A 13641-nucleotide genomic window follows, 5' to 3' on the forward strand; every position below is an offset into this window, starting at 1 on the left:
TTCTCTCCCTCCACTCCTCTTCCCTCTCCTCTCGGCCCTTTCTCTCCCTCCACTCCTCTTCCCTCTCCTCTCGGCCCTTTCTCTCCCTCCACTCCTCTTCCCTCTCCTCTCGACCCTTTCTCTCCCTCCACTCCTCTTCCCTCTCCTCTCGGCCCTTTCTCCCCCTCCACTCCTCTTCACTCTCCTCTCGACCCTTTCTCTCCCTCCACTCCTCTTCCCTCTCCTCTCGACCCTTTCTCTCCCTCCACTCCTCTTCCCTCTCCTCTCGACCCTTTCTCTCCCTCCACTCCTCTTCCCTCTCCTCTCGGCCCTTTCTCTCCCTCCACTCCTCTTCCCTCTCCTCTCGACCCTTTCTCTCCCTCCACTCCTCTTCACTCTCCTCTCGACCCTTTCTCTCCCTCCACTCCTCTTCCCTCTCCTCTCGGCCCTTTCTCTCCCTCCACTCCTCTTCCCTCTCCTCTCGGCCCTTTCTCTCCCTCCACTCCTCTTCCCTCTCCTCTCGGCCCTTTCTCTCCCTCCACTCCTCTTCCCTCTCCTCTCGACCCTTTCTCTCCCTCCACTCCTCTTCCCTCTCCTCTCGGCCCTTTCTCTCCCTCCACTCCTCTTCCCTCTCCTCTCGGCCCTTTCTCTCCCTCCACTCCTCTCTGCCCTTTCTCTCCCTCCACTCCTCTTCCCTCTCCTCTCGGCCCTTTCTCTCCCTCCTCTCCTGTTCCCTCTCCTCTCGACCCTTTCTCTCCCTCCTCTCCTCTTCCCTCTCCTCTCGGCCCTTTCTCTCCCTCCTCTCCTCTTCCCTCTCCTCTCGGCCCTTTCTCTCCCTCCACTCCTCTTCCGTCTCTTATTGGCCCTTTCTCTCCCTCCACTCCTCTTCCCTCTCCTCTCGACCCTTTCTCTCCCTCCTCTCCTCTTCCCTCTCCTATTGGCCCTTTCTCTCCCTCCACTCCTCTTCCCTCTCCTCTCGACCCTTTCTCTCCCTCCTCTCCTCTTCCCTCTCCTCTCGGCCCTTTCTCTCCCTCCTCTCCTCTTCCCTCTCCCCTCAGCCCTTTCTCTCCCTCCACTCTCCTTCCCCCTCTCCACCACAGCTAGCAAGTGCTGCATTCTCTCTGAGGAGCTCCTGCGCTAAAACCTGCCTCCAACACACCAGCCAACCCCAGCATTCTTTATTAAACTAAAACATTTAGTCAGTGTTGTAGTACACACACACACACACACACACACACACACACACACACACACACACACACACACACACACACACACACACACACACACACACACACACACACACACACACACACACACACACAGAGACACACACACAGACACACACACACAGACACACACACTCACTCTGAGAAATACTGAAAATAGTGCTGTGTTTCCCTGTAAACCCCAGAGAGAGAAGCAGTGGTAGTTTATTATTTGTATTCTGTTATTAGCCGTATTCTTTCTAGGGAAATGATACGCTTTATAATGCAGCTTCAGAACAGCGTGGCTCTAAATTGAATTAAGCCATTGCGCAACTTCTCCGATTTTCAAATACATAAAGCATGTGCATTACTCCTGCATGAGCTCTTCATTGTTTTACTATTAGAATGGAATTATTTACGTGTGCATATTCCACTTTGCAATTACTATTCTTTTTGTTTAATCATAGGAGATTAAGATGAATTCTCAAAGCATAAATAGGTCATTTTTGATGCAAAACCTAATAGCTGTTTTTAATTTTGGGAAAATAAAAATATCTCTAATTCCTCCTGTGTAAACAACTAAATTGATTTGAAATATGAATAATGGATAACGCATTGTACAGACATGTCATGCATAAACAAAAGGCACAGGAAAGAGATTCATTCGAGATCAATGCAGGTAAACCAAAACATTTATCCTGTCCTACAATGGGACTGGTAGATGCCGCTGCTACTACAGGCAGGGCAGTAATTCCGTCCGTTATTACTGTCACACACGCCCGGTGCTGTGCCCGTACCTCACCAGGAAGGGTTAACCAACCGCACCGATCACCTGCTCCCGTATGAATGTCCACACTCACGCACTCACGCACGCACTGGGCCATTTGATGTTAGAATACCCCTGAGACTTCCCCGCTCCGAATCCTATTTATCCCTCTCTCTTTTTCTCTCTCTCCAACCACTCTCCTCCAATCGTTCCCTCAATCATCCCAGGACCTCCCCCTTCTGTTGCGGAATGCTTCCACCCCTCCCCCTCTCTTCTCTTCCCCCTGCTCCTACCCCCTATCCCAGTCCCTGGTCCCTCCCCCTAGTATCTTGCACTCGTGCATAGGCTTCTCCCTCGCTGTCAAAGTAAACAGAGAGAACAGAGAGAAAAGAGGAGAACAGAAGAGGCAGGCGTCAGCCCCCACCACATATGCTTCTATCCGTCCGATGCTCATCCGCGCCACTGTGTGTGTGCTTCCCATAACTTTCTAGCAGTTATTTTATAGCAAGAAAGAAGTGAATTAGGAGGAAAATAATTAAAGAATTGCCGGACCAAAACAGGACACCAGTAGAGATTATAAAGAGATACACAGACAAAGAGAAAAAGACGTAAAGACAGGAAGAAAAGGAAGATAGACAGAGTGCTAGATAGAGTGTGTTAGGGTGTATCTCAGTGTTCTCTATGCGTAAGTCATCCCGCCTCTCAATGCTGTGCTCCATGGCTAACTCTGGCTGTGTGCTGCTCTCCGGTGCTGGGATGCTACCCCACTCTCTGCAATGTCCCCCTGCCTTCCTCTACCTTCCAGAGGTAAGAACACTAGACACAATACCTCTCTTTACCCTCTCTCTCTCTCCATCTCTCTCTCTACTCTCTCATTTTTCCTCTTACTTGTCCTTATTTTTCTTAATTTATTTTCTACTGTCCCATCATCTTTCTCTCCTCCCCTCTGTCTCTTTTTCTGTCCTTTTTGTTAACTTCCCTTCTCTGCGTTCGTGCTGCGTGGCATTGTGTCTTCCTCCTCTCGCCGCCTCTCATCCCTCCACCTACCTTACTGCTGAACGTGGGCCGTCCCTCTCGCTCTCTCCGTCTTTGCTCTCCCTTTTCTTTTAGATAATAACGTGTTTTTACCAAGTGATCTAATGTCAAGCGTTGTATTCTACTATTTGTCTTGGTAATTGTATCACTGTCATGTGTTTGTATTTCACACACTAGCTATGTATCCATCCAATTGGCGACAGATTTTCTTACGAATATTCTAAACTCAGCATAAAAACAATATGTGTATTTTCCAAACAGAGATGTGTTTCCATCAAATGTACTTGTTGCGGAGAAAAGTCTGTGTGTGTGATGACGTAGTCCATTCTCATTTACCAAATAAAAAATCCAAGTTAAATGGGTTTCCATCTCATTTTCAACTCTACGGATGGTTTTGTCATAAGAAAATTGCGTTATATAGCGAATGTGTCCACTCTGGTTTTGGCACGTGCGCTCTAGCCAACAGCTGGCAGATACAGTGCGGGTGAAACCTACTAACGTTACATGATGAGATTATCATGGACAAAAGAGCAAGATTATTTTTATTTGTCAAATGGCAGCCAAGCATCGATCATGTCACCAGAATAAGACCCTCAATATTTATTAGAAAGGAGCATCAAGCCTTGCACTTTCACCACCCTGTGAAGTTCATCGTAATTGATTTAATCTGTGGTCTAATAAACTGCATACTTCCCCGAGTCATAGTGGGAGGACCACACAATATGTCATGTCATGACTCCAAGTTTACTTTGATGATTATCCTATAAGTACTTTCTCATAAAAATATTTTCCACCGCCGTCTCTTGCATATGACATTTTACCAACACAAAAACATCCCACCTTGTTAAACCTTTTTTGTTTTGTCAACGTTTGGAACGTTTACATTTGCTGTTTCCATCAGGCCTGTTATGACATTTTGTATCTGACATGTACTTCACTCGCATGAAAAGGTTGGATGCAAACCTGGTTTCTGTCAGTGTTAACTCAAACAGAATTCAATGAAATTTCAGCTTTACACTGATTTTATCAGGGATAACTATACACTAAACAACTGAAGTGTTTCAAGCAGACTGTATCATGTTATCATATTCATACTCACAGATGTCAGAGTTTAACATGTTATAATAGCCTATGATTATCCCAATGTTAGGATAGTTTGCACTTTGTTAAATGTGTAATTTGCCAAAATATTCAAGGAAAGTTTCAATTTGCAGTGTACAAACTTAAGATGATGAACAGGGATGATATTTACTCTCACGGGGCCAAAAATAACAATCTGAAAGCCACATCACTAATAATCCCCACCTCCTAAAAATAACCTAAGGATAAAACATTTTTACAAAAAATTAAATAACCCATGTTTTAAATGAACCCACGTTTGGGTAATCCCAACAACACAACATGTAGGGTTATTCACGCATCCCAACCGGCTTGCTGAAATACCCAGTGTGTGTTCTGTCCAACATTTACCCAGCAGTGGGTTTCCCAAGAAAACAAATATGGTTGTTTTTAACTTGCACTTTTTGAAGTGTATGTTTTAAAAAAGTGCCTTCACAAACACATGAGTTAAAATTCTGCCATGTATTCACCCTTGGACATTAGTCAACTGACATAACAACGCACATAGAGGAGTGAATGTGGGAAGAGTGTGTGTGCATGTTTTGTATTTTTATATTAGTTTATTTCTATTAGTGTGAATTTTTTTATTGGAAATTCAGTTTAGTTTCAATTAGTTTTCCGATTCACTTTACACATTTTTATTTAGTTTAAGTTTTATAAAACCATTTAAAAAATATATATATTATTATTCATTTTTTTATTATTTGGTTTCAGTTTTAGTGTTAGTGACAGAAAGTAACATATGTGTGGGAGGCTAGAAGACATTTATGTGTTGTATAGTGTTTGTGTTTTTTGGAATGTCACTTCTTGCCACTGTGGGGTAGTCATGAATAAGGTGATGGGTCAGGTCATAGGTTAAGTTAGCTTTAAAGTTAGACTCAGCGAGATGAAGATGCACCAAGTAAACAGTAGTAGTGGGTCAATTTCCACAACAATCAGAAGCATTGAAGCGCGAAGATAAACTTCTCTGCTGTTTTGGTCCAGTAGCTATCACGTTCTGCAAGAATGAAGTGCTCCCGTGCACATACTCTGTGTGAGAGCAAAGTCTTGCATCGTGCACACTTGTTGAAGTGGAACATTTTTGTTAAGTCGATGACCATCGTTTGTCACCGCCTTTCTCCGTGTGTTGCATTCTGGGGATACACATTTTCCGACTCGCACCTACTTGTCGACATGATGTTTTGACTGCAAGTTTCTGCAGTTGCTCTTCACCAACTTCATACTGCAGCCATCACCTGCATTGTGGGAGGCTCTATTGTCAATCAATCATTAGGGTGTTTTTGTTTGACCCACACGGATGTGACCAAAGACGTGACTGAAACAGGAACCATTTTGCTGTGATTTATCTGTACGGTGGATATATAGTACAAATAAATGTGATACTTTAAGCTGTCTCTCACTGATTGATTTTACAATGCACACACAATATTATATTATGATTTAAGTTTGTGAATGTCTGAATATTGGGGTTAGAAACATGTTTATTTCGACATTATAAAGAAAACCTTTTATAAACAATGGCAACACTGCCAAGTTGATCTGAGCCTTACTGTTAGAAAACCACATCAGTGTCCGGCTTTCAGCTGTCTCAGATGCACCTCCCCCGACTTCAATACTCGACTTTCGTCGACAGTCGGGCCCAATATCTGCAGTGCTGCTCGTGGCAACGTCATCTCGCTGAGTCTACCTTTAAATCAATCTCAATATGACCCGCCAGATTCAGAAGCTTGAAAATACCATTACAAAAGAAAGCTTGAAATCCACATTCTATTTATGCACCGTAAAAACTAAAACTGAACATAATTCATGATGGTTTTATTTTTATTTGAGTTGGTTTTGAGTCAAATATAATAGTTCCAGTATAGTTAAAGTTTTTCAAATTGGTATGTTAATTATTTCATTTCAGTTTACAAAATTGTTTTTCATGATTCATTTTTGTTTTAGTTTCAGTTTAGGTTGACAAAAATAACCTTGGTGTGTGTGTGTGTGTGTGTGTGTGTGTGTGTGTGTGTGTGTGTGTGTGTGTGTGTGTGTGTGTGTGTGTGTGTGTGTGTGTGTGTGTGTGTGTGTGTGTGTGTGTGTTCAATAGCCAGTCAAACAAAGACAGGTGTCTGTTGAATGGTGGATTAGGCAATAGAACGAAATGGTTTTTGGCTTAGTTTGTAGTTTAGCCTTTATGTCTATCTGGATTTGTTTGTGTGGTTGACTGAGTGAGTATGTTTTTAGATTTTGTATTGGAAATAGGCTTTATGTTGGCGAATTATATATTTGTGGCAAACATTGTACGTAGGAATTGTGTGTGTGTGTGCATGTTTGTCTGTGTGTGAGATATGTGTGTGTGTGTGTGTGTATCTGTCTTAATGCCGCTGTGGGCAGGCAGCATGTGCAATGGCAGGCTGCCTCTGTGTTATTGCCACCATAAAAGATATGGTAAGGCAGGGGAGAGGGGAGAGTGAGCATATCAAATAATGTGCGTGTGTATGTGTGTATAAAATATGATAAGACTGTTCAGGGCTAACCTGCCTCGTCCAGCCTTCAAATGGGCCTCACTCATCACCTTTACAGCCCAGTCAGAGACCACCCGTCTGTTATAGCAGACCGTCCAACACACACACACACACACACACACACACACACACACACACACACACACACACACACACACACACACACACACACACACACACACACACACACACACACACACACACACACACACACACACACACACACACACACACACCAGCTGGCCCCACACGGGCAGGGGACTACCACACACTCACACGGAGGAACGCACAGACATATACTGTACACACACTGACACACACATACAGCCTGTAACACAGACTCTATGGGTCCCTGGGTGTGTGTGTGTGTGTATTTTCAACCATGCTATGTCATTACTGATTACACGGACACTGCAATATGTGCTGTTTTCATCATAGACTGTTCCCTGTTGCAGTGCTCCTTACATTCAAGTGTAAATGTGCGTATTGCTGCATGCTTAGCTGTTTTCATTGTTATATTTTTGAGAGCATTGATAGTATCTTCCACATGGATGTGTAGGTTTTAACTGTCTTTGATCCTGGGGTCTAGAACAGAACATTTGATGGACAAAATTAAAATATAGAACTATAGATTGTTACAACAGCTGACACTAGAGTGTAAAGAGAAAAATTATTTGTTCATGATACTTTTTGTCACAACCATTTCTAAGAGCATCAATTCAGATGTTTGACATCTAGTGTGTCCCGGCTAATGCGTTTCTAAAATGACGTCAATATCTTCGTGAGCTCCTCTGGTGAAAAGTCTTGTGGAAGTTCTGCATTTAGAGTCGAACACTTGAACAGCATAGGTCTCATAATAGAAGTGTACATGAAGGTTGTTTTCACAGCGAGGGCTGTAAATGCGCTAACAACATTGTCTGTGTGTTCCGTAATAATGTTGAAGCATAAAATAACTCCAGTGGATGTTGCATTGATCAGATGACAGGACACTGTGTTCACAGTTTGACTGGAGATTTGACTGTCTTTTTGGTGCAGTCACAGAATGAGGAACTCTTTACGTATTGCTTTCTGTTTGTTTTTCATTCTTCTCATGTGTTTCTGGTATAGTAAGAATACATGTATTTTATTTATTACTTTCTTATGTTCACCTAAGTTCATTTATCTTGTTGTTTTTATATCTGTTGCTTAGTTTTCTTGTGGGCTTAACTGAATTGAATGATATCAGTATTTGGTCATTAGGGTTCATAGAGTGGCTTTCTGTTTTAGCTCTTATTCTGATAAGATCAGATGAAAGAGTCTCGCCCCAAATTAAGGAACAGTTCCCGCTCACCCAAAAGGGACACAAAAGAAAGACCAAAATACTGCAGTCTCTTATGCAATCCCTTTTCAGGCTCCCTATTTTCTCTGCTCTGACCTGCGCCTTGACGATTAGAATTACAGATGTGTGTTTCTGTGTGCCTGTCTGTGAACGTTAAATCGGACAATACACGGTGTATGTTATCTATGAGTTTACAATGCAACATTTTTCTAATTTAGGACAAGGGAAAGAAACATGGTTTTAACGTCTGAAAGGTACATCTTCTTTGGCAGTGTTTGTGTTTTTCTCTAGGCTACTGTGAGAGACAGAGGTTGCTGAGAGAGAGAAGGAGGCTCATGCTAGCAATTGAGTAAGCAGCATATGCATTGAGCTTGACTGGCTTGCTGAGTTCAATCACAGAGAGATTTCATCATTCAGAGTCTTCATCAGGTTACTGCTCTTTATTCATCCCTTTAAATGGCACCGCCCGGGATCACAGCTAAACACAACACCACACTGCCTATCTAGCGCATTTATCTCTCTATTTTATAGGATTTCCTTTCTCTTTTCCTCTCTGTCTGTCTGTCTTTCTTTCTTTCTCTCTTTCCTTCATTTTTCCATCTCTCCCTCTCTCTCTCTCTCTTCTCTCTCTTTCTTTCTCTCTTTCTCTTTCTTTTTTTTCTCTCTCTCTCGCTTTCTTGCTTTCCCTCTCTCTCTTCTCTGTCTTTCCTTTTTTTTCGTGGAGACGGCTGGTTTTCAACTCCTCTTAAGTCAATACTGTGCAATAAATCTGCTAGTGCAAGCATCATTCTCTTCCCCGGGGAGGGAGGGGAGAATCTTTACCCACGCACACCCTGTAGTTAAACACTTCCTGCTTTTCTATCATTTCTCCGCAAACCGCGGAGTAGGATGTTGGGAAATCAGTCACTAGAGAATTCTCTCTGTCTCAATTTTTTCCATTTTTGTCTTTAATTGTGTTGATGTTTTACAGTTTTCTATCTGGGGATACTGTGTCTCCATGTGCCAGACTTGTTTTTTTTCTCAGAATAGGTATCTAGCTTGTAATGTTTTTGATAATTAAGTCATATTTTTGATGCAGTCTCTCTTTGTCTCTGTGGGGTGTAATCGAACAAAAATAAATAGGAAGTAAATCTAGCTGAAGTTATTTTTCCCTTTCAATAAATAAATCATTTATTTGCCATTTGAATCTGTTTTGTACGCTGTGTAACACTGCATTGAATGCATAGTGATATGCCTGACTTTTTAGAACGTCTATCTTATTGCTGTTTTATTGCATTTGGTATGCAGGAGGGAGCTCTCTTTGAAATTGATTTTATTCATGGTTTGGGTTACCAGAATGTTCAAAAGATTGAACTTTGAATGTGTTCATAGTTCAATCTGATACATTGAACTGCTTTAAAATCAAAACCAGAGATAACAGCTTGTTCTGTTGAATATTCATATCAAGGAACAATTCACTCTTTCTTCGATCTTGCTAATTGAATTATTTCTGCTTGGTCATTGGAAATGTCCTTACGTACACAGTATGTGCTCTAATGTTAAATCAACACTGAGAGTGTTAAATGTAACTTGTCTATATACGTGTCCACACTTTTCAGTATTCAATTGACACACTGCTTAGTGATAAGTATTATTTCCCAGAGTGCCTTGCATTTCAAGTGAATTGTAGAGTTATTACCCATGACTGTATTTGTTAATGACAGAGACATGGCTGTTGCATTCATCCATTTTCAGCCCCGTGGCCATTTAACCCAGAAGTCATTTTGGGTCAGAAAGACTCAAACTTGAGACTACCTTAACCCTTTAATTTAACACTGGTTATTAACACCAACATTGGGGTTCTTTTACACCAAAAAGTGTTAACACTTACAAAGTTCATCTAACTTTTCTATCAACCTTAGAAATGTTAGTTTGAAAAAGCAACACTAGGTTAAACTGACCAATTTGCTGTTAATTATTGTACTATCATGGCATAATTTGATTAATGACTGTGTATATCATATATGTGTTGTATTTTTTTAAACATTTATTTTCAATCAATTGCAGCTAATGCAACACTGCAGTGTGGGTTCATTGAGAATGTGTAACCTGTACTGCAAGGATATAGTTGATTGAATGGGCTTAGTTGGCCACTGTTGTATGCAGTGAGCGTGATCTGCACCATGGACAGCTCCGGAGCACAGCAGCATGATTCTTGGCTGATGTTTATCCCAATCTTTACTGGGACTAGAGTAGAATAGAGTAGAGTAGAATAGAATAGGACTGAATTGAGTAGAGAAGGTGCATGTGCGCACCGATAGGACGCATGGGGAGTGAGTAGCTGTGTTTTGTACCGTCAAATCTGTGATAATACTGTATGTAGAAGCCAGACAACATAGTTTAAATTATGCCTCTGAAGTTGATAGAGCAATATATCCCCAAGTAAGCGGGAGAGAGCGAGCGAGCGGTCAGTTATATACAACAGCGAAGCAATCTGTGGGTAAAGTGACACTGCGACTTGAACCCAACTAGCCATGGCTTCCCTTAGAGCAGTGGTTCCCAAACGTTTTATTGTCCCGTACCCCTTCAAACATTCAACCTCCAGCTGCGTACCCCCTCTAGCACCAGGGTCAGCGCACTCTCAAATGTTGTTTTTTGCCATCATTTTAAGCCTTCCACACACACACAATACAATACATATATTATACATAAGAATTAGTTTTTGTCACAACCCGACTTGTGGGAAGTGACCAAGAGCTCTAACAGGACCAGGGCACAAATAATAATATAGTAATAATCAATCATTTTGCTCTTTATTTAACTTTCTTACATATAAACCTTATTTGTTTTTCAAAAATTGTGAGTAATGTTGGGTTGTATTGGAGAGCCTCAGTCTTTAATCACTTTCCACACACAGTCTGTGCCTGTATTTAGTTTTCATGCTAGTGAGGGCCGAGAATCCACTCTCACAAAGGAACGTGGTTGCAAAGGGCAACAGTGTCTTAACAGCGCAATATGCCAAGACAGGATACTCTGAGCGCAGCCGTATCCAGAAATCAGGCAGGTGCTTCTGATTAAATTCAATTTTCACAGAACCGCTTGTTGCAATTTCGATGAGGCTCTCTTGTTCAGATATCGGTAAGTGGACTGGAGGCAGGGCATGAAAGGAATAACAAATCCAGTTGTTTGTGTCATCTGTTACAGGAAAGTACCTGCGTAATTGCTCACCCAACTCACTCAGGTGCTTCGCTACATTACATTTGACATTGTCCAAATCAAATCAAAATCAAAGTTTATTTGTCACGTGTGCCGAATACAACATGTGTACAACATCACCAACACATCAACAATACAACATGTGTACAACATCACTAACACAACACCAATACAACATGTGTACAACATCACCAACACAACACCAATACAACATGTGTACAACATCACCAACACATCAACAATACAACATGTGTACAACATCACCAACACATCAACAATACAACATGTGTACAACATCACCAACACATCAACAATACAACATGTGTACAACATCACCAACACATCAACAATACAACATGTGTACAACATCACCAACACATCAACAATACAACATGTGTACAACATCACCAACACAACACCAATACAACATGTGTACAACATCACCAACACATCAACAATACAACATGTGTACAACATCACCAACACATCAACAATACAACATGTGTACAACATCACCAACACAACACCAATACAACATGTGTACAACATCACCAACACAACACCAATACAACATGTGTACAACATCACCAACACATCAACAATACAACATGTGTACAACATCACCAACACATCAACAATACAACATGTGTACAACATCACCAACACATCAACAATACAACATGTGTACAACATCACCAACACAACACCAATACAACATGTGTACAACATCACCTTACAGTGAAATGCTTTTACTTACAGGCTCTAACTAACAGTGCAAATTTAAAAAAGAAAGCTATTAGGTGAACAATGGGTAAGTAAAGAAATGAAAACAACAGCAAAAATAACAGTAGCAAGGTTATATACAGTAGCGAGGCTATAACAGTAGCGAGGCTACATACAGGCACCGGTTAGTCGGGCTGATTGAGGTAGTATGCACATGTAGATATGGTTAAAGTGACTATGCATATATGATAAACAGAGAGTAGCAGTAGTGTAAAAGAGGGTTTGGCGGGTGGTGGGTGATGGGTGGCGGGACACAATGCAGATAGCCCGGTTAGCCGGTGTGTGGGGGACCTGGATGGTCAGGCTAATTGAGGTAGTATGTGCATGGATGTATAGTTAAATTGACTATGTATATATGTTTAAATGAGAGTAGCAGCAGCATAAAAGAGGGGTTGGGGGGGGACACAATGCAAATAGTCCGGTTAGCCATTTGATTACCTGTTCAGGAGACTTATGGCTTGGGGGTAAAAACTGTTGAAGCCTTTTTGTCCTAGACTTGGCACTCCGGTACCGCTTGCAATGCGGTAGTAGAGAGAACAGTCTATGACTGGGGTGGCTGGAATCTTTGACAATTTTTAGAGCCTTCCTCTGACACCGCCTGGTGTAGAGGTCCTGGATGACAGGCAGTTTAGCCCCAGTGGTGTACTGGGCCGTACACACTACCCTCTAGCGTGCCTTGCGGTCTGAGGCCGAGCAGTTGACATACCAGGCAGTGATGCAACCAGTCAGGATGAACTCGATGTTGCACCTGTAGAACCTTTTGAGGATCTGAGGACCCATGCCAAATCCTTTTAGTTTCCTGATGGGGAATAGGCTTTGTCCTGCCCTCTTCACGACTGTCTTGGTGTGTTTGGAACATTCTAGTTTGTTGTTGATGTGGACACCAAGGAACTTGAAGCTCTCAACCTTCTCCACTACAGCCCTGTCGATGAGAATGGGGGCGTGCTCGGTCCTCCTTTTCCTGTAGTCCACAATCATCTCCTTTGTCTTGATTACGTTGAGAGGTAGGTTGTTATTCTGGCACCACCCGGCCAGGTCTCCGACCTCCTCCCTATAGGCTGTCTCGTTGTTGTCGGTGTTCAGGCCTACCACTGTTGTGTCAGCTGCAAACTTAATGAGGGTGTTGGAGTCGTGCCTGGCAATGCAGTCATGGGTGAACAGGGAGTAAAGGAGTGGACTGACCACGCACCCCTGAGGGGGTCCAGTGTTGAGGATCAGCGTGGCATATGTGTTGCTACCTACCCTCACCACCTGTGGGTGGCCCGTCAGGAAATCCAGGATCCAGTTGCAGAGGGAGGTGTTTAGTCCCAGGATCCTTAGCTTAGTGAGTGTACTATGCTGTTGAACACTGAGCTGTAGTCAATGAATAGCATGCTCACGTAGGTGTTCCTTTTGTCCAGGTGGGAAAGATCTGTGGATCTGTTTGGGCGGTATGCAAATTGGAGTGGGTCTAGGGTTTCTGGGATAATGGTGTTGGTGTGAGCCATTACCTGCGTTTCAAAGTACTTCATGGCTACGGACATGAGTGCTATGGGTCTGTAGTCATTTAGGCAGGTTGTTCATGGGCACAGGGACTATGGTGGTCTGCTTGAAACATGTTGGTATTACAGACTCAATCAGGGACATGTTGAAAAAGACACTTGCCAATTGATCAGCACATGCCCGGAGGACACGTCCTGGTAATCCATCTGGCCCCACAGCCTTGTGAATGTTGACCTGTTTATAGGTCTT

General features: G+C 42.5%; 1 protein-coding gene across 5 annotated transcripts in view; it reads left to right on the forward strand.

Moving 5' to 3' along the window:
- LOC118361047 (RNA binding protein fox-1 homolog 3-like) overlaps positions 1-13641 on the forward strand; it is an 886398-nt gene that overhangs the window by 628729 nt on the left and 244028 nt on the right. The window contains exon 1 of one of the 5 annotated variants that reach the window (XM_052473524.1): positions 2294-2760. The exons of the other annotated variants lie outside the window; for them this stretch is intronic. Within the exon in view, the coding sequence (XP_052329484.1) occupies positions 2635-2760 (126 nt within the window). The 5' untranslated portion in view covers positions 2294-2634. Of the gene's footprint in view, positions 1-2293; positions 2761-13641 lie in introns of those variants that run through there. 5 annotated transcript variants of the gene reach the window in all.

The sequence above is a fragment of the Oncorhynchus keta genome, chromosome 2 (assembly GCF_023373465.1).
Source record: "Oncorhynchus keta strain PuntledgeMale-10-30-2019 chromosome 2, Oket_V2, whole genome shotgun sequence".
Classification (NCBI taxonomy): domain Eukaryota; kingdom Metazoa; phylum Chordata; class Actinopteri; order Salmoniformes; family Salmonidae; genus Oncorhynchus; species Oncorhynchus keta.